General features: G+C 39.2%; 1 protein-coding gene across 1 annotated transcript; it reads right to left on the minus strand.

The window, feature by feature from the left end:
* Positions 1 to 6,607: 6,607 nt before the first annotated feature.
* LOC138239411 (lactose-binding lectin l-2-like) lies at positions 6,608 to 26,418 on the minus strand. The gene is made up of 6 exons (XM_069191150.1): positions 26,310 to 26,418; positions 25,545 to 25,615; positions 17,033 to 17,133; positions 16,236 to 16,364; positions 7,846 to 7,951; positions 6,608 to 6,820 (listed from the first exon to the last, which is right to left on the minus strand). Exons 1-6 carry the CDS (start codon positions 26,399 to 26,401, stop codon positions 6,753 to 6,755), a joined length of 567 nt encoding a protein of 188 aa, XP_069047251.1. The 5' UTR covers positions 26,402 to 26,418; the 3' UTR covers positions 6,608 to 6,752.
* Between the last annotated feature and the right edge of the window lie 1,557 nt (positions 26,419 to 27,975).

The following is a 27,975-nucleotide window of genomic DNA, read 5'->3' on the forward strand; positions in this document are numbered from 1 at the left end:
AGTGATGATGAGCTGAAAGATAGTACAACAACCTCCCACTGCTTGAGTTCTATAAACGTTACATAAGCAATGATGAATTTCCCACTTTGAGGAGACATGCATTGCAATATGCATCTGTGTTCGGAACAACTTACTGCTGCGAGCAGTTCTTTTCAAAACCTACGATTGCAAAGAGTCAACTGCGCTCCAGACTGACCGAAGAAACCTGGAAAAGCAGTTGCGAGTAGCAACATCATCAATACCAGCTAACATCACATGCCTCACCAAAGAGAAGCAGTTCCAGCCAACACATTAGGGATGAGTTAATTAAATGTTTGACCAAATATAGCAGGCTAATTTTTAAATTGATAATTTTGTATGGCCCGCAGATGATGTTATAAATATCCAAATGGCCCTTGTTCCCCACCCCTGCACTAAGGTATCATCTACAGTATGTAGATTAGAATTATCTAGAATTATGTAGAGAATGATCTCATCCCTCAGACTTTTCTACCTCTCTTCCATGCAAAATTGATTGCTGTTGGGTGTGTTAATTGTTCAGAATGGCATCTTAACCTAATGAATCTGCTTTCTCCATTATTCTGGCACTTACACGAGGGTTATCTAGAATATCTCTGAGTTTTATATTTAAATCCTGATTATCTGTGCACAGCTACAGGCTACCAGCTTTCATCAAACATACTCAAATGGTGAGCAATATGGGGTAAGCTTTGTTTTACTTTTCCTTATACAGTTAAATCTATTCAGATACTCTTTCATTTCTTGCTAGAATGGGATTGGCACAGACATTTTAACTTTTTCAACAGTATCAATGACTTTCAAAGATATTTATTTAAAGATTTTTAATACATCCAAAATAAATATTTGGGTGGCTTTACTATGAACGCATGTCCTTGTTATTTCAGATACACTCATACCATTGTCTCCTGAACAATACTTATTAAGAATTTATTAAGCTCTGGAACTGTCATCACCTTAAGATTAAGACCTAATGAGTCAATTCAGTTCTGAGACCTTACAAAATAATAATACTAGTGGACCAACTTTTGGACATGCCACATTTACTGTTTCATTTTTTCAATCTATTAAATGTAGCAAATAAATAGTAACTGTGCATTTATGTTTGCAGAAATATGTAAAGTTTAAGTTTGTTTGCTGGAGTGGTTGTGTTAACTTTTCACTTAGAAAATCAACAAAACATGTAATGTGGCCAGGGGTGCCCAGACTTTTACAGACATTTTTCCATCTTTAATGTGACTTTGCAACCAACAAAATTCAAGAGAAAAACAAATGGATAATTATTGGGAAGAATAAATTAAAAACCTACAACACCTTGGTTGCACAAGTGTGCACCCCCCAACTTAAACTTTGTGGAAGCACCTTTTGCATTTGTTACTGCAGTAAGTCTTTGAGAATAAGTCTCAATCAACTTTGCACACCTGGACTTTGCAATTTTATCCCACTTTTCCTTGCAAGAAAGTTCAAGCTCCTTCATATTGCCAGGGGATCTCCTGTGCAAAGCCCTATTTAGAAACTATTTAGGTCATTCCACAGGTTTTCTATGGGACTGAGGTGTGGGCTCTGACTGAGCCATTCCAAGACTGATCTTCTTTTTCTGAAGGCATTCTTGGTTGACTTGGATGGGTCATTATCATGTTGGAGGGTAAAATTCCTCTTTATCTTCTGCTTCCTGACAGTGGCCAGCAGATTTTGTGCCCTAATATCTTGATATTTGGAGCTAGTCATTATCCCATCTATCTTGACTAGAGCCCCTGTCCCAGCTGAATAGAAGCAGCCCCAAAGCAAGATGCTTCCACCACCATGCTTCACAGTAGGTATGGTGTTCTTTGGTTGATGGGCTGTGTTGTCTTTGCACCGAACATATCTTGTAGTATTAGGCCAAAAAGTTCACCCTTTGTCTCATGAGATCATAAGACATTTTCCCATATGTTGTAGGGTGATTGAATGTATTATTTTGCAAAATTTAGACGGGTTTGGATGTTCTTTATTGTAAGAAATGGCTTCCGTCTTGCCATCCTACCCCATAGCCCAGATTTGTGCAGAATTCGGGAGATTGTTGTCACATGCAAAGAGTGATCGATACCTGCCAGAAATTCCTGAAGCTCCTTTAATGTAACTGTAGGCCTCTTGGTAGCCTCCCTGTGGTGCCATATTTTCTCCACTAATTGATGGTAGTCTTCACAGTGCTCTATGGTACATCCAATATCTTTAATATTCTTTTCACCCCTCTCCTGATTGGTACCTTTCAACAATAAGATCCCGTAGATGGTTTGTCAGCTCCTTGCAGACCATGGCTATCTCAGGATAGGATAGGATAGGATGCAACCATGAATGTTTCAAGGAAATCCTACAGGAACAGCTTATTTTTATTTGGGGTTAATTGTTGATGGCAGGTGTATGCTACTTACCTTTGGATTTGATTTGGATTGTGATTGGTTCACTCTCAACAGTAATTTTCACATAATAATTTACAGAGTACAAGCAAATGGTGGACATTTTTAAAAGCTACCTTAGTGTACAAGATGAAAAAATATACCTTCATTGGATTTGAAGCAAACAGCCAAAGGGAGTGCAAACATGCAAATGACCTGGCCTTCCCTCAGGCTAATTTATCACCAAGAAGACTTAGCTGTAATATCTGCCAGTAAAAAAGTCTGTTCAGAACAGTATTCTTAATTATCATCTGCCCGACTTCATAACTGAAAATCTCATAAATCCAAAATCATGAACTGAATTAGATATAACTAGAAATTCAGAGGATATTTACATCAGGTACTGTAGTCATTCCAAGTACTCAAGTCACTTGAGGTACTCAAGTCATTCCAAGTCAGGAATGCAAAATGATTTAATAGATTCCTGTAGATTAATCAATTATAAGTAGTAACCATTTTCCCAGGCATTCCATAAAGGTCAAAGTTATGTTTTAATGGAGGATGATTTTAAGCTTTTTCTGTCTGCTGAACACCTATATTATATGGATCTAGAAGCTATGGCATATGTGTGCCATTATTGGCATGAATTTTTAACAACACGTGTGATAAATGTCTAATAATTAAGAAATTAAGTTAAAAAATATAAAACTATGCCTGAATATTCTGTAATTCTCTTTAACATGCTACCCAAAGGAAGGTCTTTGGTGTAGAAAAAAAACATTCACTTGGCTTATTTAGTGCATTATGTTTAGCAGGTCTAGTCTATTGTTTTCACTGGAAAGCTCACAACATTTTCACAACAAATGATAACATTTTTCACACTTAAGTATGTAAAGTAAAACATTTTGGACAAAATGGCTAAAGCAAAGTTAGATATTCACTCATTTCAGCCTTTTTTGGAGAGATAAATGTAGATGTGTTCCACATACTGTAGATACAGTGCTGTGTGTGCTCTATGTTGTGAGAGAGTTGTTTGTTGCACATCAAGTGTCCAACGACATTTTCAGACAAAACATAACAAACACTTCAAGGATGAGGTGGACAAGGCTGAGGCTCTAGTAAGTAAAAGTCAAGCCACAGAAGCAAGTTACAAAATCACAGAATGAATTCAAGAAGAGCTTTGCTGCCTAAACCCACAAATGACACAACTACAGGGAAAGATATAGCTAAGATGTTTATTCAATCTTTTGTGGAAAGAGGAATTTACATCAAGAGGATATTTTCTGTGATGACTGACGGTGTCCCTGCTATGGTCGGAAAACAGAAAGGATTCGCAAAGACCAAAGTGGATCACATTGACCATCTCACCTTAAATTTTCATTGTATTATTCATCAGGGATCTCCTAGTGCGATGATTTAGAATTATGAACTTAATAATGTGATGACTCCGGTGGTGCAGATAGTGAAATTCTTTGTTGTTCAAACTGTCTTAATGTACAGGCTGTTTAAGACTTTCTTTCAGGAGATGCATACAGTGCATACAAGGATATTGAACTTCATAGCAATGTTTGTTGGCTAGGTCAAGGGAAGGATTTGGCATGTTTTATGTACTGTCCTAATGCAATCAAGATCTTCTCACAGAAAAGGGTAAAAAGTACTCCAAACAGCACAGTGAAAAATGGGTTATCATTATCACCATGCAAATTAATCAACTCGTACTGAATATCCATATGATAGAGTCAACATAGGATGTAGACTTGCAATATTATTGAGATGAATGATGTTTTTACAATATCTTGCACATGTGGGACAAATGTTAAGCCTGGATCAAATATCATTCTTCAATTGCCATTGAAATTCAAGAACAGTGCCATCATCAGTTTAGTTACTGTATCAGCTTTAGTTGATTGGGTGTGCCGGGAAGAATAACTTCAGTCTTTTCATAATTCAAATCCAGAAAATTTTGAGTCATCAAGGTTTTTATGTCAGAGATGAAATTAGAGCAGAGACAGCCGCCCTGATCTCAGGTTTAGAATGGATATAGATTTGTGTATCATCAACAAAGCAATGATAATTCAGACCATGTGATTTTAATAGCTGAATAGCTGACCTAATAGCTGAATAGCATGGGAACATGTAAATGCTGAATAGTAGGGGCCCCAGTATAGAGCCCAGAGGAACACCAGACTTTACAAAGCCAACTTCAGAACTGAAACCCCTAGAGTGACAAAGTCTTGTCAATCAGTAGACGTTGAACCATTAAAGAGAAATGTCAGATAATGAACTTTAGCTAAGCAGTTTTGAAAGAATAAAAGGAAAATATTTTTGCTGAGTTATTAGACCTCTATGGCATGGCCTCTTTTGCTATTTTCTGTGAAGGCTGTTTCATGTTCATTCTCCTCTCTTCAGTTCAAAATTGTGGGTCTGTTTTAATTAAGTTTTAATACTGTATGTTCTCTTCTGTGTCTTACATGTATACCTTTACTGTATGTGGTTATGATTATTATATTTCTTCTATGGTTACTGATATAAAATCTGAAGCCAGCATTTATATTAATGAGTAAATGATGGTTTAAATGTAAGGGAATTTCCTTTTTGTAAAAGACTTTGTAAGCACTTTTTACTGTTGAAAATAAATCTTGAAGATTTTAATTTTGCATTGGTCCCCAAAAGGATGTTTTTTTTGCTTTTTGGATCCCGTAGTCTATAAGCTTACATGGTCCTGAACCCTTACTTTTCTTGCATAAAGTCTTTCCATTCCTCCTTGCAAGTTTCTGTTAATGAACCTCAACAGCATTCTGTAACACAACTTTTGTTTTGTCCACATTAAGTAACAAAGTAGTTTCCAACTCACTGCTAATTTGAACTTGTTTTTTATGTTAGGTGTAAAGGGAGAGAGAATTTAATTCTTCGAATGAGATGTTGTTTCTGCTGGGTTAAGGCCTATTATTTCATTTAGAATAAAGTGCTATTAAAAATTAATAACTAATGATCTTTGTGTGCCTTGACAAAGAGGTCTGGTTCCTCTCTCTGAATGCAGAGGAATGTGGCTAAAGAGGGCCCTCTGATAGGAGACATTGTAAAATTGTATCTATGCTGTACATTTAATGATACATGTAATGCTCCAGGCTGTTTTCTTCAGACTAGGGATCTGTAGGGTGGGTACCAGAGCCAAACCTCACGATATCCCAGCCAATCAGCAACTGATGATGTCACCCCATTTTTGTGTATTAGCTCTTGTTTTTATACTGAGGATGCTGAGTTAAGCTCAGGCGTGAGGCTGTTGTACTGAGGAAACAGTAATGTAATTTTGGAGTTTGTTTTCCTACTGGGTTAAGCACATATAAATGTGACCTGGTTGTTAATGTGGTTTCCCAAATCTTGCTGCTCCCAGATCAGGTCCTCTAGATTGTTGAATATTTAAAGAAGATTTTAGGTTATATGTAATGGAGTGGTAATTGTTTGCTTGTGCATGGAGTGGGTGAGTTTGAGGGTGAGATTTACCAAAAAAAAAACCTTAATGGGGAGAAAGTAATATTTTTTATCCCATAACATTTATGAGTGGTATTTTATGTGTGATGTTCTCCAGTGTTTTTTTTGGTAAAACCATGGTAAAGTGACCAGTTTGACTTGGCTAAAACCGTTTTGCTTCTATTTTATGTGAAAAAAAATATGTGGAGTGATGTTGGTGTCCTGCCATACACATCAAAACAATCTGGGAATTATTGCAAGAGGTCCCTCACCTACAGTATGTTGAGGGTGGTGCTGTTTGTTTATATTGGGTAAACAGTATATGGAACATATAATGAGAGTATTTTTTGCTATCTCTTTTCAGGATAGCAAAACAAGTCCTGAATTGTGAGGTCACTTACCGTGACATGCACATGTACCCTCACTACACTAGGTATTGAGATAATTATCTGATCTACTTGTTTAAATAATTAATCTGTTTTTTCAGTGGACATGACCACTGTTGGGTACATGAATGATTATAGCTAGGTCATAGCACTTATTCCGAACATTTAATTCAAACATGTTAACGAGCTTGAGTATAGAGACTCTTACATTCCCTAATCCAGATACCGGGATACAGTGCAGAGTAATATCTGCTTAAAAAAAGACAAAAATTACATTTTATTCATTTTCTGCTGTTTTATCATTTCCTCTCAGTCTGCTCCACTTACTTATTGTATACTCAAGTAGAAAACAAAGACTTGGAATGCAACAAAGATTTATTAAAGAAAAAGAAATACAGTAACATTTACTGAAAGATGCAAGAAAGTACCCCCATCATCCAAGCAATATTAATTCAGTGTAATTTCCCTTTCTCCCTTTCTACAACAAAGGACCAGCTCCTGTTTAAGGTACCACGGCACAGATGTAAGGATATTGATTGTTGCAAGAGATGTCATTCCAGTTCGCCTGACCTAAAAGACAAAAGAGAGAGACTAGAGATGAGTAATTATCAATATATTCACAAGCCTTAAAAGTTCTGCCAAAAGCCTTGTCTCTGAAGGTAGAGATCTTCCTCAGTGGTGCCACAAAGTGATTTGAAAATGCTCATGGGATCAAGGTGATCTTTGGTGACCTACAGTATTTTAATCCCCTTCTCCTTTGGCATAGAGGGCCCATAATGAAATCAATTATGCAGCTAAATCTTGCAGCAGTTCATCTAGCCATTCCAAATGGTGAATTATTGTAAATGATCACAGAGTTATTGTAGAAAATTTGGACAGATGCTATGTCAGCTTTACTGTTAAGGGGTGTTTTTTCAAGATTTCTATTATTTAGTTTTTCCTTCTGGTCTCAAAATGTATAAGTTGATGTGACTTTGATCCCTGTGTAGCTGTTGGGATTTGGCTTTTTGAATCACTTGGATGAATTGGCCACTGGATATTCAAAGACAACACAAAGTTGAATAATATAAAGGTTACAAAGGTACTCCAGAATATACATTGTGATCATAAGCCTCGTGGAAAACTAGAAAAGTTGCAATCTCCAATCAACTTGTGTAATTAATCTGATTAATAATGCAAGTAATCAGACGTCTTTTCAGGAGATATGTACAGGTATGCTGTGGATGGATTATGTCCAGCAATGCAGACAAAATGTTTATTTAACTACTAAAAGGCTGATGATCAGCCTCTTTGGAATTGCCTCAGGATTGTGAAGATTATATTACACTTCAGGATAATTTGACACGTATCTAATGTGAGATATTAAAATATTTGATCATGTTTGTTTTTACATACATAATGTCTCTTTGATTGTCACTGCATCTTTAATCACAGTCTTGAACTTATCTGATCTGTGAATATCTCTGATTCACCCTTTTTATTTTTCATATTCCATGTCAACACTTTACTTTTCTTACATGCCTTCATTTAATAAAATTGAAACCAATAAAACTGTGCGTCTTGAAACAATATTGGAAGGAGATTATTCTTATTACCCCAATATGTGTGTACACAGTTTTCAACTCCAGCGCTGTTGGGCTCAAAGGGATTCCACTTGGTGTAGTCCCATTTGGATCCATCGCTCCAGAGCCATGTGCCCTCCTGCACCACCACACCAACGAAGATATAAATGAGGAAAATTGAATGAAATAAAGAATTTAGTTAAGAGTCAGCTTCAAACATTTTCCATGCAGATATAACATACCTGTACACATTTTATAATTTAAGCTTGATATACAGCTGAAAAAACATTTTCAGTTCTTACCAAGCAAATATTTACTGATGATACAGATGATCAAAGGAGTGTTGCTAATAATTAATGCAGGCTAAACTTAATGACTATGAAATCATTAACACATCAATATTAGAACCTCAATACATAGCCGTGAATGGCTGTTTTCCTAGTGATGTTATTAAGCTAACTTCCATGGGGATGGATCATACGATAAAATGGGCCTCAAGGCAGAGTAAATACAGTAGACACTAGGAACAAGAAGAGTGGAAGAACAAAAGAAAGGAAGAGGATGGAGGAATCATCCTCATCTTCAGAGGAAGCTGTGGAAATGTACTATGAAAGTTTTCCTCTTTCATAAGGCCTGAAGCCAAATTGTGTCCAAGATATCTGAACATGGAAAGAGAACCATACTCTTAATAAAGTTTGCAAACATATTTCTTTGTGAAATTTCCTATGGAATCCAGAGTATAACGGTGCCTCTCCTTGGTTATCAATGCTAATTCTTTAGAATTTGAACATTGGATGTCTAAAAAGACTTGTAAATGTGTTACTTGTAATTCGTTGGTTGTAATAAAAGTTAGTGCTGTCTAAGATTGCCTCATGGTCACTGTTATCCAGCTGTGCCATAGAATGAAGAAATTACATTAAGTGCCTTGGAGTAATATTTCATGACTATAAAGCATGAAAGTGTTCGTGAACTTGAGAATTTAAGTTGGTATGAGAACCTGATTATTATAATGGTTTCCTTATTTTAGAATTTTAACCCCCAAACACCTTACAATATTTAAAGCACATGGTGTACCACCACGATCCATTATGGAACAGCAGACATAAAAGTTATCTTAACAATCAAGTTTGAAATTATGACTATGGTGGGTAGCTTTAAATACAGTAACATGCAGCATTCATAATGTAAAGACCTTTTTTGAGGCATAAGCTTTTGATGTTTTTGATACTCTTGAAGGTCTAAAAAGGATTTATTGGAATAAGGGACAGAAGATTTCATTAATAAGATGGGCAGTAGCCTTAGCTGAAGATGTGAAGATGTGAAGAGCTAGAGTCTAGCAGAGGAGCTGCTGAAGGGAAGCTGATATTTCTAGCTTTAAATGCACTTATGAGGCAAATGTTGAGAGTGAAAACATCTGAGTGTGGTCTATGGAGACAAGAGGCTGTGAAAAAATTCCTTTATAAAGAAACCCTAGTTTTAAAACTTGTCTCTCCTGGTTATAAAATACATTTTATAGAATAGGGAGAAACGGTCCCACTAAGATTTCATCCAGATATATGGGAAGAGAAACTTAACAGTAGGTCGTTCTCATTTTTATTTACAAGGCAGATATACTGTATCTCATTTGTCTTTTAGGTATTATACCATGTCAGATTTTGAATACCTGGTAGTAATTTAGGATTTTTCTGGTTGGTCAGGATGTACAGATGCAGCCATTCAAAGTGCGCGGTACAGACACGTACCAGAGGTAATTGGCTACGGTGTCACGCATTGTGATGCACGATGACGCGCTGTACCGCAGTACGTGATTGGTTGACCGACAGAGGCACTCGTGGTCCGTTGGTCTGTCGTAGAAAGATTTACAGTAAACGCCTTTACTGTGCCCGTTATAGTATTGAATATTTATATGGAATTTTACCACTGAAGGGAAATCTTAGTAGCTGAGCATAAAAAGAATAGGAGCATACTGTAACGCGTGTGAAGGCCATAAATGATATTAATTTTGAACATAAACATACAGTATATGGCTGGTCTCGGTACTTTAAAGAAAAAATACACACCAGTATTCCATTTCTCCCTAAACATTTTAAGCATCGAAGTATTTAACTAACGAGATACCAGAGTCAACAAGCATACTTTTAGAATTTGATTAAAAGGGAATATAATATGGAATCGCATATGTAAAGAAATTAATAACAATATAATTAACAGTATAATGTACCGCAACACAAGAATAGTACACACTGTACATTGTCTGTTGATAATGTTTCTGTAGTGCTTTTTCAGCGCTCTGCATGTGACCTTGCTGGTGGCACTGTGGGTTAGGTTCCTGACTCCCATGTCACATGGTCTGTGATTGAATCTCACTGTGGAACCATGACTTTTTTTCTTAAAAAATGAAACGTTTCCCCGAGTCAGAGATTAAATAAAACCTCACTCGCACCAAACAAATTTATATTTCTAAATGTCACAACATGATCGAATTTAAGTCATTTTAATAACAATGAATAGTCACCTAGGCATTACAATATAAACAATTATATTGATTTAAATTGCGTTTTGATTTAAATCGCAAACGCAGGTTTAAATATATGTGTTTTTTGATTCACAATCAGACAAATGCAACATAAATTGATATCTTTGTCTTCTAAGTATCTTAATAAACTTTCAGCATAGCTTTCTCCCCGTTTAGATTTATTTTTCTTGGGATCTTGGGATCAAATGTGGAAAGATTAGATTGTAATCGTTTTTATTTTTTAAATACATTGCGGAGTTAAAGCAAATTAAAGCCTTGATGTTATATATCACATTTAAAAGTGGAATCTTAAAGCAAATACCCAACACTGATTGTACCAATCTGTCATGCTAATAAAGCACCTTGAATTGAATTGAATTGAGGGAGAGGGGGGGGCGAGAGAGCCAGAACAGACAGGCAAATAAGATACACTCCACAGACATTCACAACAGCAACATATCATAAAACGTTTGCACATATAGTTAAGTTATTACTTGGTTTTCAAAGTGCAATGAAATACAATATTGTTGTTGTTGCTGTTATTGTTGTTTTTATCCTGTAAAGCGTTTTGAGAAGCCACCTTTAAAGGCGATATATAAAAGCGCTGAATCTTATGGAATGTGTTCCGCCGGGGATTCAAAAAAAATATTTTTTTTTAATCACGTATCTAAGGAAATAGCAGTATAACTTTGTTCATGCACAAACAGTGGCATGTTACATTATTAATTTGGGTGTCTCCTCTTGCCAGAAAGCTCTAAATTGTATTTTGAGTGCGGTTTTTGACTTTTTCTAAATTGCAACCCATAAATAAAGCTGATACAGTTTAGACGTATTTTAAACTGTATTACAGCAGCACAATGGACAATGCAACGTAAATTGCAAAAATGCACTTGGAATCTGTCCAAGCCCTACTTTGTCAGGCATTTTCTTTTACTGCAACGGTCATAAAAATTCCCTTGCTTTTAACAGAGCGTTTCATAATTTCTAACTACGGAAATTATTTAAACTGCGACACTTATTATCAGTCTTCCATTTCTCCCTAAACATTTTAAGCATGAAAGTTTTATGAAACGGTACCCAAATATGCGATTGCTGTATGGAATGAATTTTAATTTCAAAAAATTATTTAACATGAAAATCAAGCTGTTTACATCTTCCGCCTGAGAACAGTCACCCGTTGCTACCCAATGCAGAAACACAGCCACTAACTAGCAAAGAGAGGACATTAGCTAGCCAATATGATAAAGAAATAAATGATTATTTTATTTCTTTTGCACATTTATTTGAACATTTCCATCGATTGTACAAACACTTGGAAGCTGTCCAATCCCTAGTTCATCAGGCATTTTCTTTTATGCTGCGGGCATTCTCCTGGTCTGGCGCCGATCTGTGTCTTCAAGGATATAATGCCAGCGAACTCTTGTTTTTATGTCCACTATAACAGACAATCTCCTTTGCTTTTAACCGAGCGTCTAACCCCTCTGATTGGAGAAAAAAGACGTGCTGGTTTGCTATACATACTGTATCAGGAAGATGATTTCTTTATATGCGAAACGTGTATTTTAAAAGTTTAAGAAGTAAAAACCTTACAGCGTACACAGATTTCTAAACTGATCAGGATCGTTATCTTTGTCTTATCCATAATAATGTTCACCGCTCTGTCCAGCAAATTAATAATAAACTTTATTTTATATAGCGTTTAAAACGAATAAGTAATTAATTAGATTGCTCATAAACTTAATCTCTTTTTCTACATAAACACAGCGTGATTGCTCTCTGAAAATGCTTTTCCTTTATATTTAGGCTCAGATTTCAACTATAGATCGTATTATTATAAACTTTCTTGGAAAAATGTATTTTATGTAAACCATGTTTGCTATTAATTCTTTAGGGCTAGAATACGTTCATTGTCTTCCAATCGAGTCGAGTTGACATTGGAAGCTTGCCACACCCGGACTGTTAAACCAACGCATTAGCACGTCAAAGCCCATTGAGGGTATTGAGCCAGTATTGGCTTTAGTATTAGCCATACAGAACATTAAAGTGCCCCTTTTCCATTCAGCGGGTGCCTGAGCCGCTGTGTCCTATCTTCTGACAGTCGCCGTTGTGAATGTCTGTAGAGTGTATCTTATTTTTAGTACTATATTTTTGTATTATATTCCCTATTAATCAAACTCTAAGAGTATATATCGGCTTGTCCCCTCCTCCCGCCCCTTTCTGTGTACAGTGGAGCCTCCTGTCCAACCAGCACATCCTGTCCACAGACATTCACAACAGCGACATATCATAAAACGTTTGCACATATAGTTAACTTATTAGTTGTTTTTCAGGAAGTTAAAAAAACACTTCAATTACTTATCCAGTCTCTCGAAATAAAGTTATTTTTCAAGCAATGCAACAAAGGTCGGGCAATGTGTTTTTTTTAATCCAACATTGACAGCCACATCTTAAATCTTGTCAGTCAGGTCTTTTTTTCTCTAGTTGAATTGTGGTTTACACATCGCACGACTTTAAAAGCTAGAAAGATAGGTTTCGATTCACATTAGCTGGCGGGCCTTGTTAACAAAACAACTAATAATAATGTAAAATGCCACTGTTTGTTCATGAACAAAGTTAAACTGAGATTTCCTTAGATACGCGATTTAAAAAAAAAATTGAATCCCCGGCGGAAAACATTCCATAAGAATCAGCGCTTTTACAGTACATATCGCCTTTAAAGGTGGCTTCTCAAAACGCTTTACAGGATAAAAACAACAAGAACAGCAACAACAGCAATATTGTATTTCATTGCACTTTGAAAACCAAGTAATAACTTAACTATACGTGCAAACGTTTCATATGTTGCTGTTGTGAATGCCTGTGGAGTGTATCTTATTTGCCTTGAGTCCTGGTTATCTCTCTCCCCCTCCTCCCTCTCTCCCTCAATTCAATTCAATTCAAGGTGTTTTATTTGCATGACAGATGGGTACAATCAGTGTTGGGTATGTATATTATGATATTTACACCCGGTGCGGCACCGAGGGAGCGTCTGCGTTTATAACTTAGTTTTTAAAATTAGTCAAGCAATATGAAGCATCTCCTTTTACTTTTAAGTCCCTTAAATACATTGAGGACAGCTTTCCCACCACTTAAGATTGCTTTTTGATACCATCCTTACTCAAAGCAGAAACTTTCAGATGACTTGTGGGAAAAAATTACAGATTTTAATCGTCTTTAATTTTGTTACGTTATACGTTTTAGAAACGTTTCATCTAAACAAACACCACAAAACTATTCTTGATTGTATTTCTGAATGTTATGTTACACCCACAGTAGTTCACTGCTTTAAATACATCGAATTAAGAAAGTTATGTGTAGCACTTTAGATCTTTTTTTCTGAACCAGGGAAAATCTGATCATGTTTCTCTATATAATATATATAGAGATATAACAATAATAAAAAACTTTATTTTACATATCACCTTTAAAAGTGGTAGTACCTTTTTTAGTACTATATTTTTGTATTATATTCCCTATTAATCAAACTCTAAGAGTATGTATCGGCTTGTCAGTCAGGTCTTTTTTCTCTATTTGAATTGTGGTTTACACATCGCACGACTTTAAAAGCTAGAAAGACAGGTTTCGGTTCACATTAGCTGGTGAGCCTTGTTAACAAAAAAAAACAGACAATACCCATGGAGGGGGAGGTCAAGCCAGAGAGAGAGTTTTTTACCCTGTCTAAAAACCCAAATAACCCGGGGCAGAGACTCTGGGGGGATCATTGCATGGTACAGAGCGAAGCTCAATCAATTCTTATGGAATGTGTTTTCTTTCTTCTTTTTTTCAGCATGGAATAAACCTGTTACTTGATTCATATGGATGCCCGGTTCAGCCGGGGATTCAAAACATTTTTTATTTATTTTTTTAAGCGGGTATCGAAGGGAATAGGCAGTATAACCCTGTTCATGCACAAACCCTGTGGCATGTTACATTGATTTGGGTGTCTCCTCTTGCCAGAAAGCTCTAAATTGCATTTTGAGCGCGGTTTTTGACTTTTTTTAAATTGCATTTTGGGCGCGGACAGCACATACAAGGGTTAATGAACTGCGCCAAGAAATTTAAAATAGTATTCTTTAAGTGTGAGGGTAGGAGTGGACCGCAGCAGGCATAATCAGCAAACCAGGAAAACAAAGAACAGGACAGGAGAGATGTGTATCGAGAAAGCGAGTGATCAGAAAAAGGAAATGGTGTCTTTCCCTGGCATTAGCTCATCGGTATGGTGTAAGTTTACCCTTACTTCGTGCGACTGGAAAAGAATTCGTGATCGGATCAACGAAATGCCTAGTAGAAGGAGGCGCTCTTCTCCTCTACTCTAACAGTCTGTCCACAAACAAAACATTCCTGTTAGACAAGAGGAATTGAAAAAAAAACAATTTTGTCAATGGAAACCGGTGTGTGTGTCTCTCTCTGCTGGATGTCCCTCTCACTCTCTGCTGAATGAATTAAAGCATTTTATTAAAAACGTGTTTGCGTTTGTCTGGTATTTGCTTTGGTCCCTTTTAACTGTTTTTCGATCTACTGTATTGCTTTGAGATGCCACTTTTAAAGGTGATATGTAAAATAAAGTACTGTATACTAGTTTGTCAATCTTCTCATCCCCTCTTTGCTAAATGGCTTTTGAATAGAGTCACATGAAGAGAGAGGTGAAACAGCCCTACACAGCCCTGTCGCAGTACACAAATATAATTATATCTTATTAATTTCTTTAGACACGCGATTCCATATTATATTCCCTTTTAATCAAATTCTAAAAGTATGCATGTTGACTCCGGTATCACGTTAGTTAAAGACTTCGATGCTTAAAATGTTTAGGGAGAAATGGAATACTGGTGTGTATGTTTGCTTTAAAGTACCGAGACCAGCCATATACTGTATGTTTAAGTTCCAAAATTAATATTGTTTATGGCCTTCACACGCGTTACAGTATGCTTCTATTCTTTTTATGCTCAGGTACTAAGATTTCCCTTCAGTGGTATATAAATATTCAATACTTAAACAGGCACAGTTAAGACATTAAATATGCATATACATACTGTATACAGTACAGTTTGCATACGGTAATATGTTTATGTTCCTAAATCAATCTCTTTTATGAGCATGTGAAAGGCATGGTGAATCACTGTACTTTGCATGACTGGAAACAAATGCGTGATTGCGAAATGCTGTGGTGTTACTTTTACAAAGATGGTCAATGAAAAAAATAATGTGGACCAGGGCAATACTTGAGTTTACAGCTTGTCCAAGGTCATTAATTATTAATACTATTGGTAATATCTTCGTTAAAGACTTTGATGGCGACAGCTCAAATTTGAGAGGTTGAGCTTTATTAGCTCCACCTTGCGGAAATTCCGGATACTATTATTTTGCTTGCGGTATTATAGGAGAATAACTAGCGGTATTTACCGGTAACTCGTGGTAGACTGCATAAAGCGCACCGGAGAATAATGCGGTATCGCCCGCGCATTTTGAATGGCTGCATCTGTATGGCTCTGAGACACCTTATTTGTAAATAGAGTAATTTGTGTGTTTTATATTGTATTTTACTTAGTGTATGTTTTTTATTATTAATAAATACTTGTTTAGCCCAGTATACCTGATTAAAAACTCTTGCACCAAGAGCTGTGCCAGTGAACAAAGATCTCAGGTGCCTCTAATTATTACAACCTCTCAGATATATTCTTGGCATATATTTCATAATTACAATTTGTTTTAGTTATTGATTTTTCCCATCTATTTTGTACAACTCTCCATTTTCTTAAGCCCTTATTTGTAACAATATACCATAAACATGAAGGCTGTTTGGAGCTGAATGATACACTGTACTGTGGTTCCTGTTTGTATTCTGGGTCTGCAGTGACTAATACTATACCTTCACACAGTCGCTACCTCCCAGCCAAGTTGGATTTGCTCCCCTGGACTTGATGAGTTGCAACAGAAAATTGTGTTCCGCTTCACTGTGGACTGAGGCCAGGTTTCCTCCATATCTGATACAGTCCACCTGGAAAGAAAGAGGTAGATATCAGCATGTGTGCACTGTTCTATGTCTGTTCACCACTCTCAAAGTGTTAGATGCCACATCTCAGGCAGTATTTGGACAGGTTGTTTTGCTGGAATGTTGTCATGTCAGGATGAGGCCACAAAACAATCACTAATTGTGGTCTATTGAGTTGAGTGAATGTGTATTGTACTGAAGAATAAGCCTTAATTAATTGTCGGCACCACAGTTATTAGTTATTACTGCAAAGTGCCAGTGCCTCAAAAGCATTACTCTATTAGCAAATAGGTCATATTGGTTAATTTCTGTGTTTTTATGTTATAAATTTTCTCCTTGCTTGACATTCAATAGAGTAAATCACCTGATGATTTAGACACTATGTAACAATGAATATTTAAACTTGTTTTTTTTTGCATTTGTATTTTTATTTTCATTTTCCTAAAAACAATCAAACAATGCTCAAAATGATAAGATTTGTATACTCAGTGTGCTTCAAAACAAATGTGCAAAGAAAAGGTTGATCATCAACTAAAATTACACTCTATTAATACAGGGCTTACTAAGTTATTTATCACACTATCACAACTGAGTTGCGATCACACGTAAAAGAGGTGTGAACAGATATCTATATCAGTTTAATCAGAATGTGTGCTGTCCCCCACACTACATACCTCAGCATCAGCCCATATTTTGGCTTGTGCAAAATGTTGGAAGCAGCGGCCTTGGAAGCTCACCCAGCCTGAGGGACAACTCTGGCACAATTTTCCGAAGACTGTGGAAAACAAACAGGATCAAGCAATGGAATGGTTCTGAAATGGATTCGGAAACATGTAGCTTGAAAGGTTATGATTTTATACTACTGTAGTGATTCATAGCCGTTCAGGGACGCCAAATATGTAAGAAAACTGGCTCTCTGAAGGCACCAGTTCTGTAGGGTTTGGGCATTTACTGAGACAATTATTAATTGTAGCAGTAAATCACAAAGTTGATTCTTTTGATGGCTTTAGAATCCAACCATGCGACATAACTCAAACAACGCGCACACACAGGTAATAATACACGAGGATACATTTATTAATACATAGAATATGCATTAAACCAAACAGATCTTATCGAGAGGGTTATCAGAATACAAAAGGTATATATTCAGTCAGTTACAAAGAGTTACACATATCAAGAGGACATACGTTCAGTATATCATTCATTTAGACCGTTTCATAAATGAACTTGGTTACAACTTCTACATTAGATACTCAAAACAAGTACATAACTCTTAGGAATTAAATTGATATCAACTGGTTGGGATAACAATTGAATTCTCGAGCTGTAATGCATTGAAGTTGAATACTCATCCAATCTTTGGGGATTCAGATCTCCTGCGGGCACAAAGAAACAGTTGCAGGCTGTTGCTGTCCAATCCGCGCTCTCTGGCTCGGTGCCAGGCTGTACTGTGCGGCTTGCGACGGTGTGTTGCTGATGCTCACTGGCCTGCTAGTTAAGTTTGTGCACAGGAGAAAAGATGACTGTGGGTCCCAGCAAGTCAGGAAGTTCGTTTATGATGAAGAGCTAGTTCTGAATAGCGATTCAGCTGTCCACAGTTCTGACCTGTTCACGAGGCCTGCTGCTGGTTACTCTCTGGCAACCTCCACTCTAGACTCTTAGAACAAAGGAAAGTTCTGGCGCTCGGACACACTGGCCGTTCCGTGGTTGTCCGGGCTGAGTCTCAGGATGGTCAGGAGGCGCGCTGCGAGAATGTCCTGCCCTTGGGAGCCTTCTGCTCCTGGGCCGTCCTGCCCTGGAATTCTCCTTTGAATTCCCCTTAGAATTGTTGAATCTGAATCTTGTCTGAATCTGAATCTCCCAGGCTCTCTGTGTTGCCTGTTTTTACCTGGAGGAACTTTAGCTCATTGATTGGCTGAAAGTTCCATGGGCATCAGAGTCCCACGTGGGTTACTCGGCCCTACCGGTCCCTGATTGGTTGATCAAGGTGAGATATGAGTCACTTACTCCTGACACTTAGTAATGCAGTCCAGATGTCCAACTGGCACTCCCTAGACAGATAGGCGCCAATGGGTGACCATTGATCATGATAGCCAGGCTTAGCTAAGTGCATCCCCCTTTGGGAGCTGTCCTTGGACCTTAAATCACCTTGCATGAATGGTTTCTCTGTGGCTGCACCACAGAGATGAACAGAGAAATGAGGCCTAATTTGGGAAAGCTCAGAAACACTTAATTCTGCCTTATTATTAAGCCTCGCCGCTACATATCCCCCCTTTTTGAAGGTCACGAGGTCCTGAGGCATTGTTGCCTTCAAAACAAAACAGAGTTAAGTGATGTCCCTTGTCATTAGAACATTAATCTTAAATGTCTACATTACTCCTTGAGAATTCATACCAGAACCAGCATTGGGAACAAACAGGATGAATAACATCTGGAGTATGTATAAACACGGTAGGAGACATTATCTCAGTCTAGGAATTACACATGAGGAAGTTCACTGTCAATATCTGATACCTCTGTAGTAGATATTTGGGGAGAAGTCACTTCCTTTCTTTTGACATGCTACCTTTGACTCATTCATGCTACCCAGAGTACATCTTGATGTGAGACTACATCATTCAGAGTACACTGTCAGTCATGATCCGGCTACTCGACAGTAGTGTTACAATAACAACAGTTCCTGTTCCCAGCCCCCGATAAACCACAACACCTGTGTTGGGTATCTGCTAGGGTGGTTTGGAGGTTTGTTCCATTAAAGCAAACTCAACTACCTGTACCTCTTCAGGGCTTACTGTTTCTTGGATTTCTATCCAATTCAATAGTGTGGCACCTGAAGGCATCCAAGACCTCAAGTTTGGTCTTATATTGTCTGGTTCCAGACCGTACAGTGTTAAGTTACCATGCTGTACTATGGCCTCCTCGGGAACTTACAGGAAAACTGTTGGTTAGGTAGCTGCATTGTGGTAGCTGTATCATGCCCGTCACAAGTCATAGTGTCAGTTAAATGTGGTGTGCTGACCAGCCATTTACTCCCACCTGCTCTTCATGGGGTTCATTAACCTCCCTCTGCTCGTTAGTAGCTTTACACCCTTCAGTGGTGAATCGTTTAGACACAGCCAATGGATAGCTTTGGTAGCCATACCCATCTCAAGATTTGGAACCAAATTCAATCTTGGATTGCCTTCTGGGTGAGCTATGAGCGATGGGGTTAATGTCACATACTCCTCTACTGAGAAGAGTGGAATCAAGTGGGTTGGGATTTGTGCCGTGGTTAGACTGGCTACAGTGGCACTAAACTCCCTTAACAGGTCTTGTGTCAACATTCTGGCCTGTTGCACACAAGCATAAACCCACTGTATAACACCAACAATCATGTCCACTGGTTGGGGAATAAGATTTAACCCTGTTGCATAGGAAATTGCCTGTAGGGTTTTCCCTAAGCTTTCCAACTTTTGCTGCTGTCGATACAGTCTGTCACTACCCTCTGGCATCTCTGACCCCTGCCTTCTTGGGGCAGTCAGGGTGAGAGTGCCAGTAGCACACAAACCTACCAGAAATAGCAAATGCACAACAGTGGTGGCACCAATCAGTCCTCCCAAAAGTCTTTTCGGGTGGCTGATCCCAGTCATCTCCTTCTGTGTGACTGTTGCCTTTCTAAGCTGGCGCAGCATGTACATGGTGTCTTTCTCAGTATGCCCTGTGGCATCTTGGGCACCAACATCCTGGAAATCTGGGGAGATCTGACGCAGCGGCTGATGCTGCTCATCCGTTTCCAGGGCATCTGCTTTTTCGATTTGTTCATGCCTGTGCTCTAGGAACCCTGCAGGGGGTGGTGCAGCGGTGGAGCATGCCTGACCCTCGGCTGAGTGGTCATCTGGAGCACCTGAGTGATCTGGGATTGTTACCCTATTCTCACTGTTCAGGTCCACCCTGCACACTTCCCGATTGAGGAATCCTTCTATCGGCATGTTTACAATCGTTCGCTGGGGGTAGGTGTAGGACACCTGCTCGCTCCCCCCTTCCCTCCCTAGGGGTTCAGGGAGCTGCCCCAGCACTGGGATAGCTAGTTCACTGTCTTTGAACTCACTATCACTCACCAGGTCCATGTCAGTGCAGGCGGGGATTCTGACACCCCTCTTTGCGATGTCCTGCACTGGCAGGCGGGTGGCTTGACCATCCAGCTCCAGTCTGGCTGAACCACTGTTGGTCAGACTCAGACTGACAAACTGAGCTGGTGGCTGTAAGAAAACCGGCTCGGCTTTCATTCCCTGTCCCTTCCTGGGGACTGGGTGTGTTGGCAACCCTGGCGTTGAGGCAGGAACAATCAGGTCAGTCTCACTCACTACCTGGTAGTTGTGAGAAATAATATTACCTGACTGCAGGTTCCCTGGGTCAAAGCAGAGGGAATCGGCATCTGGGATCAGGTGTGTCCACAGCCCAGTAGTCTCAGCGTCCAGCTGGACCTCCTGTCTAACCTGTGAATGTTGCACCAGGGGCACCTGGCGGTGGCCCTGCGACAGCTGCTCAAGCAGATCCTCACTAATAGAGGACCTCTCAGGGCTAAGGGTGAGGGCTTCATCACCAACCTGCTCTCCTGCCATCTGGATCCCTTCCACCACTGCAGGGTGGTGGTCCTGACCCCTCTTGGGTGCCAGGGTGCACAGGGAAAGCTCCTTTTCATCGCCAGGTGGGGAGATCTGCTCCTCTTTAGGGACGTAAAAGGGTTGTGCTTTACCTGGTGGATCAGGCGGCTGCTTAGAGCACCGCTCCTGTGGCATGGAGGCTGTTGTGACCTCAGCCGGGACACGACTTCCCTGTATATCCGGGGAACAAGAAAATATTTTTATTTCTTGTCCAGAGGGAACAGAAGGAATCTCCACATAGGCTTCTGTGTTCGGTGGGCACTGTGTGAGCACAGTCTGCCTCTTGGCCCCCCTTTCCTTCTGTACAGAAGGCTTAGGAGCCTTGACCTGTTTCCACACCTTGCCTTTCTGGTGATCCACCAAAGGTTCCTCTCTGAGTCACATGCCCTTTTCTTTTTCTACCCGTTTGAGCTTGCCGTGTGACATCAAACACCTTTCAACCTCAGTGTCAATCAGTGTCTCACTGGGTAAGACATCTCCCATGGCAGCCTTGAGGTAAAAGCTTCTTGCTTTTCCTCTGCGTTTTACTGCCTGCTCTGTGACTTCAGGGGTGGAGTCAGCACTCGCTTGGGAGTGGCTGACCTCATCCAGGCAGGAACTCTTCCGCTCAATCAGATAGACTGAGGGAGGGAGAGGGGGCGGGTCTCCGCCTCCTCCATTGGAGAGTATCAGCTCATTCACGCTTCCGGCAGCCTTGGGGAGCGGTTGTCCCTGTCCTAATAAAGCTTGTTCAAGCCTGGCCAGGCGGGCGGCTACTGAATCCTTTTGTTCAGCTTTTTCTAGCCCTTTCCCTCCTCCGTTGTTCTCATGGCACTTAGGACGCTGGGTGCGGTCCTGTGTGCCTGCTTTGGAACGGGGCTTAGCCAGCTCAGGAGCCTGTGCTCCTTCGAGCAGGAGGGAATTAACCCTGCTGGCTCTGACGGCGAACACAGTCGCTTTAACAGCTTTTTGCTCAGAGCGACTTTGGACATCATACTCCCAGGCTTTCTGCACGAATCTCTTAATATCAGTCATTTTCATGGTCTGTGCATCTGTATGCATTAAGATCATCTTTCTGACTGATGGGTGGAGATTCACAATGAATAAACCCTTGAAATGTGTGTTCTCTTCGCAACCCTCATCATTTCGCCCTGCAAAATAAGTTCGTCTAAGTCTCTCGTAATATTCGCGAGGGGACTCTGCTCTCTCGTGCTTAATGTTAAGAGCGGCGGCTATCGCAGCAGTCGGGTCAATAAACACACTGTATTCTTCGATAAGTGCTTGACATAGCTGCTCAAAGTCATTACAGACTTCTTTCATCTGCCTAGCCATCCACTCATGTACAGCTCTGCTGGTAGTTTTTCTAACCAAAAACACTTTCTCCTGTTCTGTGGCGTTTGGAAGGTACTGCAGGTTATACCTGAGGTCCTGAATATAACTCTCGATATTATTCTCTGACACTGCAGGGTAAAATCTCTCTATGTCCTTCGCTAGCTCTCTCAGAGAATGGAGATTTATTCTACTAGGTTCTCCGCTGACGGAGATATGGAAGAGATCGTGGTCAGACCTGTCGCTGCTAGAGGGAGTGCTTAATAGCGACTCGAATTCAGACCTTTTAGCAACCATCGTTAACTTAAAGAGTATTACTTTTAAGTACGAAATCACAGTTTTACCACAGAAAACCACAAGATCAAGTATGCAATCAACCCGGTAGATCGCAAAAGATCAAGCACTGCTTAAAGAGCAAGGGGAACTTTTTTCCTTTCGGCTTTCAGCACACTGTATTGTCGTGTATGAAACCCGCGGCGTTTTATATTGAATTATTCCGCTTTGTTGACTCATTTCAGTCTTGCCACGCCCACCCAGGGACGCCAAATAATGTAGTGATTCATAGTCGTTCAGGGACGCCAAATATGTAAGAAAACTGGCTCTCTGAAGGCACCAGTTCTGTAGGGTTTGGGCATTTACTGAGACAATTATTAATTGTAGCAGTAAATCACAAAGTTGATTCTTTTGATGGCTTTAGAATCCAACCATGCGACATAACTCAAACAACGCGCACACACAGGTAATAATACACGAGGATACATTTATTAATACATAGAATATGCATTAAACCTAACAGATCTTATCGAGAGGGTTATCAGAATACAAAAGGTATATATTCAGTCAGTTACAAAGAGTTACACATATCAAGAGGACATACGTTCAGTATATCATTCATTTAGACCGTTTCATAAATGAACTTGGTTACAACTTCTACATTAGATACTCAAAACAAGTACATAACTCTTAGGAATTAAATTGATATCAACTGGTTGGGATAACAATTGAATTCTCGAGCTGTAATGCATTGAAGTTGAATACTCATCCAATCTTTGGGGATTCAGATCTCCTGCGGGCACAAAGAAACAGTTGCAGGCTGTTGCTGTCCAATCCGCGCTCTCTGGCTCGGTGCCAGGCTGTACTGTGCGGCTTGCGACGGTGTGTTGCTGATGCTCACTGGCCTGCTTGTTAAGTTTGTGCACAGGAGAAAAGATGACTGTGGGTCCCAGCAAGTCAGGAAGAGGACCAGTTCGTTTATGATGAAGAGCTAGTTCTGAATAGCGATTCAGCTGTCCACAGTTCTGACCTGTTCACGAGGCCTGCTGCTGGTTACTCTCTGGCAACCTCTACTCTAGACTCTTAGAACAAAGGAAAGTTCTGGCGCTCGGACACACTGGCCGTTCCGTGGTTGTCCGGGCTGAGTCTCAGGATGGTCAGGAGGCGCGCTGCAAGAATGTCCTGCCCTTGGGAGCCTTCTGCTCCTGGGCCGTCCTGCCCTGGAATTCTCCTTTGAATTCCCCTTAGAATTGTTGAATCTGAATCTTGTCTGAATCTGAATCTCCCAGGCTCTCTGTGTTGCCTGTTTTTACCTGGAGGAACTTTAGCTCATTGATTGGCTGAAAGTTCCATGGGCATCAGAGTCCCACGTGGGTTACTCGGCCCTACCGGTCCCTGATTGGTTGATCAAGGTGAGATATGAGTCACTTACTCCTGACACTTAGTAATGCAGTCCAGATGTCCAACTGGCACTCCCTAGACAGATAGGCGCCAATGGGTGACCATTGATCATGATAGCCAGGCTTAGCTAAGTGCATCCCCCTTTGGGAGCTGTCCTTGGACCTTAAATCACCTTGCATGAATGGTTTCTCTGTGGCTGCACCACAGAATTGAACAGAGAAATGAGGCCTAATTTGGGAAAGCTCAGAAACACTTAATTCTGCCTTATTATTAAGCCTCGCCGCTACACTACCCAGCCACAAAGAAGAGAATGAAGGATAAATCAGGACTGAAATATGAAATATTAATCTGACAAGTGGTTGTGAAGACCAATTGAAAGAAGAAGGAGATAAAAATGAGGTTTAAAATAGATGGTATTCTGAGAGTTGAATTCAAATGACAGTGTGAAAGTTTGAAAACTGTATAGAAATTTGATGATCATTCAGAGATGGAAAAGATGTCAATCTAGTTTATGGTTATCTTTTGCTTCTGGAGTTTCTCTGTGGTACAAGGCTAGGTAAAGGATGTAAGGAGATACAGGTAGGTTAGTGTAGTCACATTGTCTGTGACTTACAGTATAGGAGTATATATAATTGGTACTAAGTCAGTTTTAGTGGCAGTGGTATATAGCTAAAATATCAGGTTGATATACGTGGAGATCAGTAAGCCAGACTATGTTCAGGCTGAAAATTTCTTATTTCTCCAGTATACGTATGTATACATGTGGTATACAAGGAAAAGAAAAGAAAGATCAGAATAGTATTTTGACATAGAGAAATACAGTATTGTAACTTTAATATAAGATCTTACAAACTGCCCGTGCCAATGAATTACTCTTTCATGAACTGAAACTGTTTTAGATGAAACATATAAGGTACTGAACACTGATGGAATTAATGAATAAGAATTATATTTGCAAATCTATTAAATGAAAAATTGAGTTTCTTTTTAAATCCTCTAGTTTGTGACTGGTTTTACTTGAAAGTGTTTTGTAAGGACGAAGCAGTGACACCTTTTTAGAATTTAGGGGGCAGGCTCATCTGTGAGAATTATTGATGAATACAGTCCTGTTCAACTTACAAGATTTATGTCCACTTCTGGTTGCATTGAGTAGGTGGATGCTGAGGATCTACAGCATGAACAGTACAGATGCACAGTAATGGACTCTAAGGATGGGTTAGGTTGTGTCTTAAAAAGATGTACAGTATGTGTTTCTCCTTCTCCTTTTAATTGTTATTAATATTCAAAAGGAGAAGCCAACTCCTACTTATGTCCTACTAATATTTTAATAATTGGAAAACTAAGGAAAAAATTATTTACAAGATAAGTAGTATTAGAATGTTCACCAAACCTGCTGTGAATAATTTCTTATATGTGATTAGGGATATTTTAGCAGAATTTTGTTTTTGCAGAATTTTGAATAATGTCCCACATACCCGGGACCAAGCCACCCGAGTTTCAGTTGAAAGAGACATATACAGTACAAAAAAAGGTTTAATGGAAATACTGGTCCTCCTACCTGAATCCACACTGAGTGTGAAGACAATGCAGAGCAGTACTGTTGTAGGAAGACGGATCATGGTGACTCTCCTGCACGCAATACAGATACAGGAGAAATATTGATTCTTGAGTGCCAAATCCTTGTATAAGAAAACCCTCGTTTCAATTCATTTCTGTACATCATTTCAAGCTAAAGTTCTTAAGAATGTTTAATCATTTGCAGGGCAAAATATTAATGCCATATCTTTACTTTATCAAAATTTAGTACATTTCAATTTTCAAAATATATATATAGTTTTATATTGACAGTTATATATCTTGTGAATTTACCAACTAAACATTTGTTTCAGTTAAGTTGCAAGGCATACATATTTTTTTGGCTTGCACTGCAAAATTATGTGGTGTTGCATTTATTGGGAGTGGATTCAGCATTAATCCCAATTACTGGTTGATGGAAATGCAGTGAGTGTGCCAGTACCTCAACCTACAGCTGCAAAGATGTATACCAAATAGAAAACACTTGGATGTAGAGCAAATAAACAGCAGGTATTTCTCTCTTACATGTAAGAACTAAGAATTCACTCATTTTTTCACAAGTACACTATTGTTGAATATTTCTTGACTCCTGTTAATTTCTCTACCTACAACTGTAAGAATGATGCATGAATCCTTATTTGTGTACTGTAGCTCTTGGTAGTATATGGACTTACAGAATTAATATACTATTTATACTAAAACCTATCAACTGGGTAGAGCAGTCAAACAGCAGGTATTTCTCTCTTACCTGTAGGAAGTGATTCTGTAGTATGTTCTCTCTGTTCTCTCTGTGTATTGATGGTTGGTACCCAGACTCTGCTGGACAGCTCTTATATCCATATCAAAGAGGATATGTTCTGTTGACAGGCCACACACAAAAAATAAACATCCTTATTGGTATGTCCTTGCAATGTGAATTGCTTAGTCCTAGTAATGTGATTGCCTTAACAAAATATTTAATGTTCTTTCATTAGTCCTACCAATTTACATAAGATATGTGGGGGATTCTCTCCTCATTCAAATATTGAAATTACTTTCTTCTAACTGCCGCATATCACTGTCATATACAGTAACTGCGCATAACCTGGGTGGGTGCTGAAACTCAGAGGTTGATTAAAATGATAACATTATTTGAGAATTAAATTGTTATAAAATTTAAAAAAAACCATGACCACCACTACTCCCGTCCTGCCCCTTGCTGCGCACCCCAGCTGTGCGCTCTTCGGCCGCTACGCCAGGCGAGTGTGCTACAACACTGGTTCTCAAACTTTTTGGACCAAGTAACACTCCTGATCAAACCAAAGCATCTAAGTACCACCTAAAAGTAATCTTCTCATAGGAACCCAAGAAAATCTCAATGAACAACATGAGCGCACATGCGTGCAAACACTCACATACACTTTTAATAAATATTCTAATCATAAACATAATTTGATATAGCACCTATAAAGGTGACTTCTCAAAGCAATTTACAGAATGACAACAGGAACAACAACAATTAAAAATAAACAAAAAAGCACCATTTCAGTGAGAGGGGTGAGCCTGTTTAGCCAGGCAATGCAGATGTGCATTTATTGGTCAAGCCTTGATACAATTTACAACAGAGTCTAACAGATTTTAAATCATCAGGCGTTTTCTTGATGGCAAAGGCCCCGTGGTGGATGCCGCAGTGCGTCCACTTCTTATCTGGAGCAACCTCTCTAATTCGTGCAACTACACTGCTGGGTCAGCTTGTCATCGCTCTAGCATTGTCTGTGCAAACTCCACCACATTTTATCCAGTCGATTCCATTCTCTTCAATAAATTCATTCAGATGCTAAAATATGTATACTCCTGTGGTTCTTGTCGGAAGCAGCTTACAGAACAGAAAGTCCTCATGGGACATACCCTCAAACTCAAACGAGCAAACTGGCAAAATCAAAGCATCTAATTGCAGTGAAAAACATCTGCTCATCTTAATGCGCTCTTCAGCGTACTTTTGACATCATCTGCCATATTAATGATTCTACGAATTACTGTGTCTTTTGAACCGAAGGGGGCGACAGGTCGAGCTGTTTAGCAGCTGTATCTCCACACATAATACGTGCCAGCTCTTTTGCCAACGGTTTACCTGCTTACCTGCTTTAGCAATCCGCAAACTTGCGTTTTTCCCCTTTTCCGTTTCAGGACTAAGTTAAAATTAGTTTTTATTTCATGTGAATGGGAGTGAAACACAGAGACGCTTGGTGTATTTTTCTCAACTTTACCTAGAACAGTCCTTAAATATTTTTCTGTTACCTATCACACTTTCCTGTGCTCACAAGATAGCCAGGGTTCCAAAACCATGCACATTCTCCTACCTCCCTATTTGCTGGAGATAATACAATTGGCAAAGTTGCAATGGTATAGAATTACATAGTAGCTCTTGTGTCCAC

Source organism: Lepisosteus oculatus, chromosome 6 (assembly GCF_040954835.1).
Source record: "Lepisosteus oculatus isolate fLepOcu1 chromosome 6, fLepOcu1.hap2, whole genome shotgun sequence".
In the NCBI taxonomy this organism is placed as follows: domain Eukaryota; kingdom Metazoa; phylum Chordata; class Actinopteri; order Semionotiformes; family Lepisosteidae; genus Lepisosteus; species Lepisosteus oculatus.

Bases quoted from the DNA above. Each gene is read 5' to 3' on its own strand.
- LOC138239411 (XM_069191150.1), bottom strand. From the start codon at position 26,401: ATGGATATAAGAGCTGTCCAGCAGAGTCTGGGTACCAACCATCAATAC. The intron at 25,616-26,309 runs GTAAGAGAGAAA...TATTGCGTGCAG, and splicing joins TACAGAATCACTTCCTACAG to GAGAGTCACCATGATCCGTC. The intron at 16,365-17,032 runs GTATGTAGTGTG...CTTTCTTTCCAG, and splicing joins AAATATGGGCTGATGCTGAG to GTGGACTGTATCAGATATGG.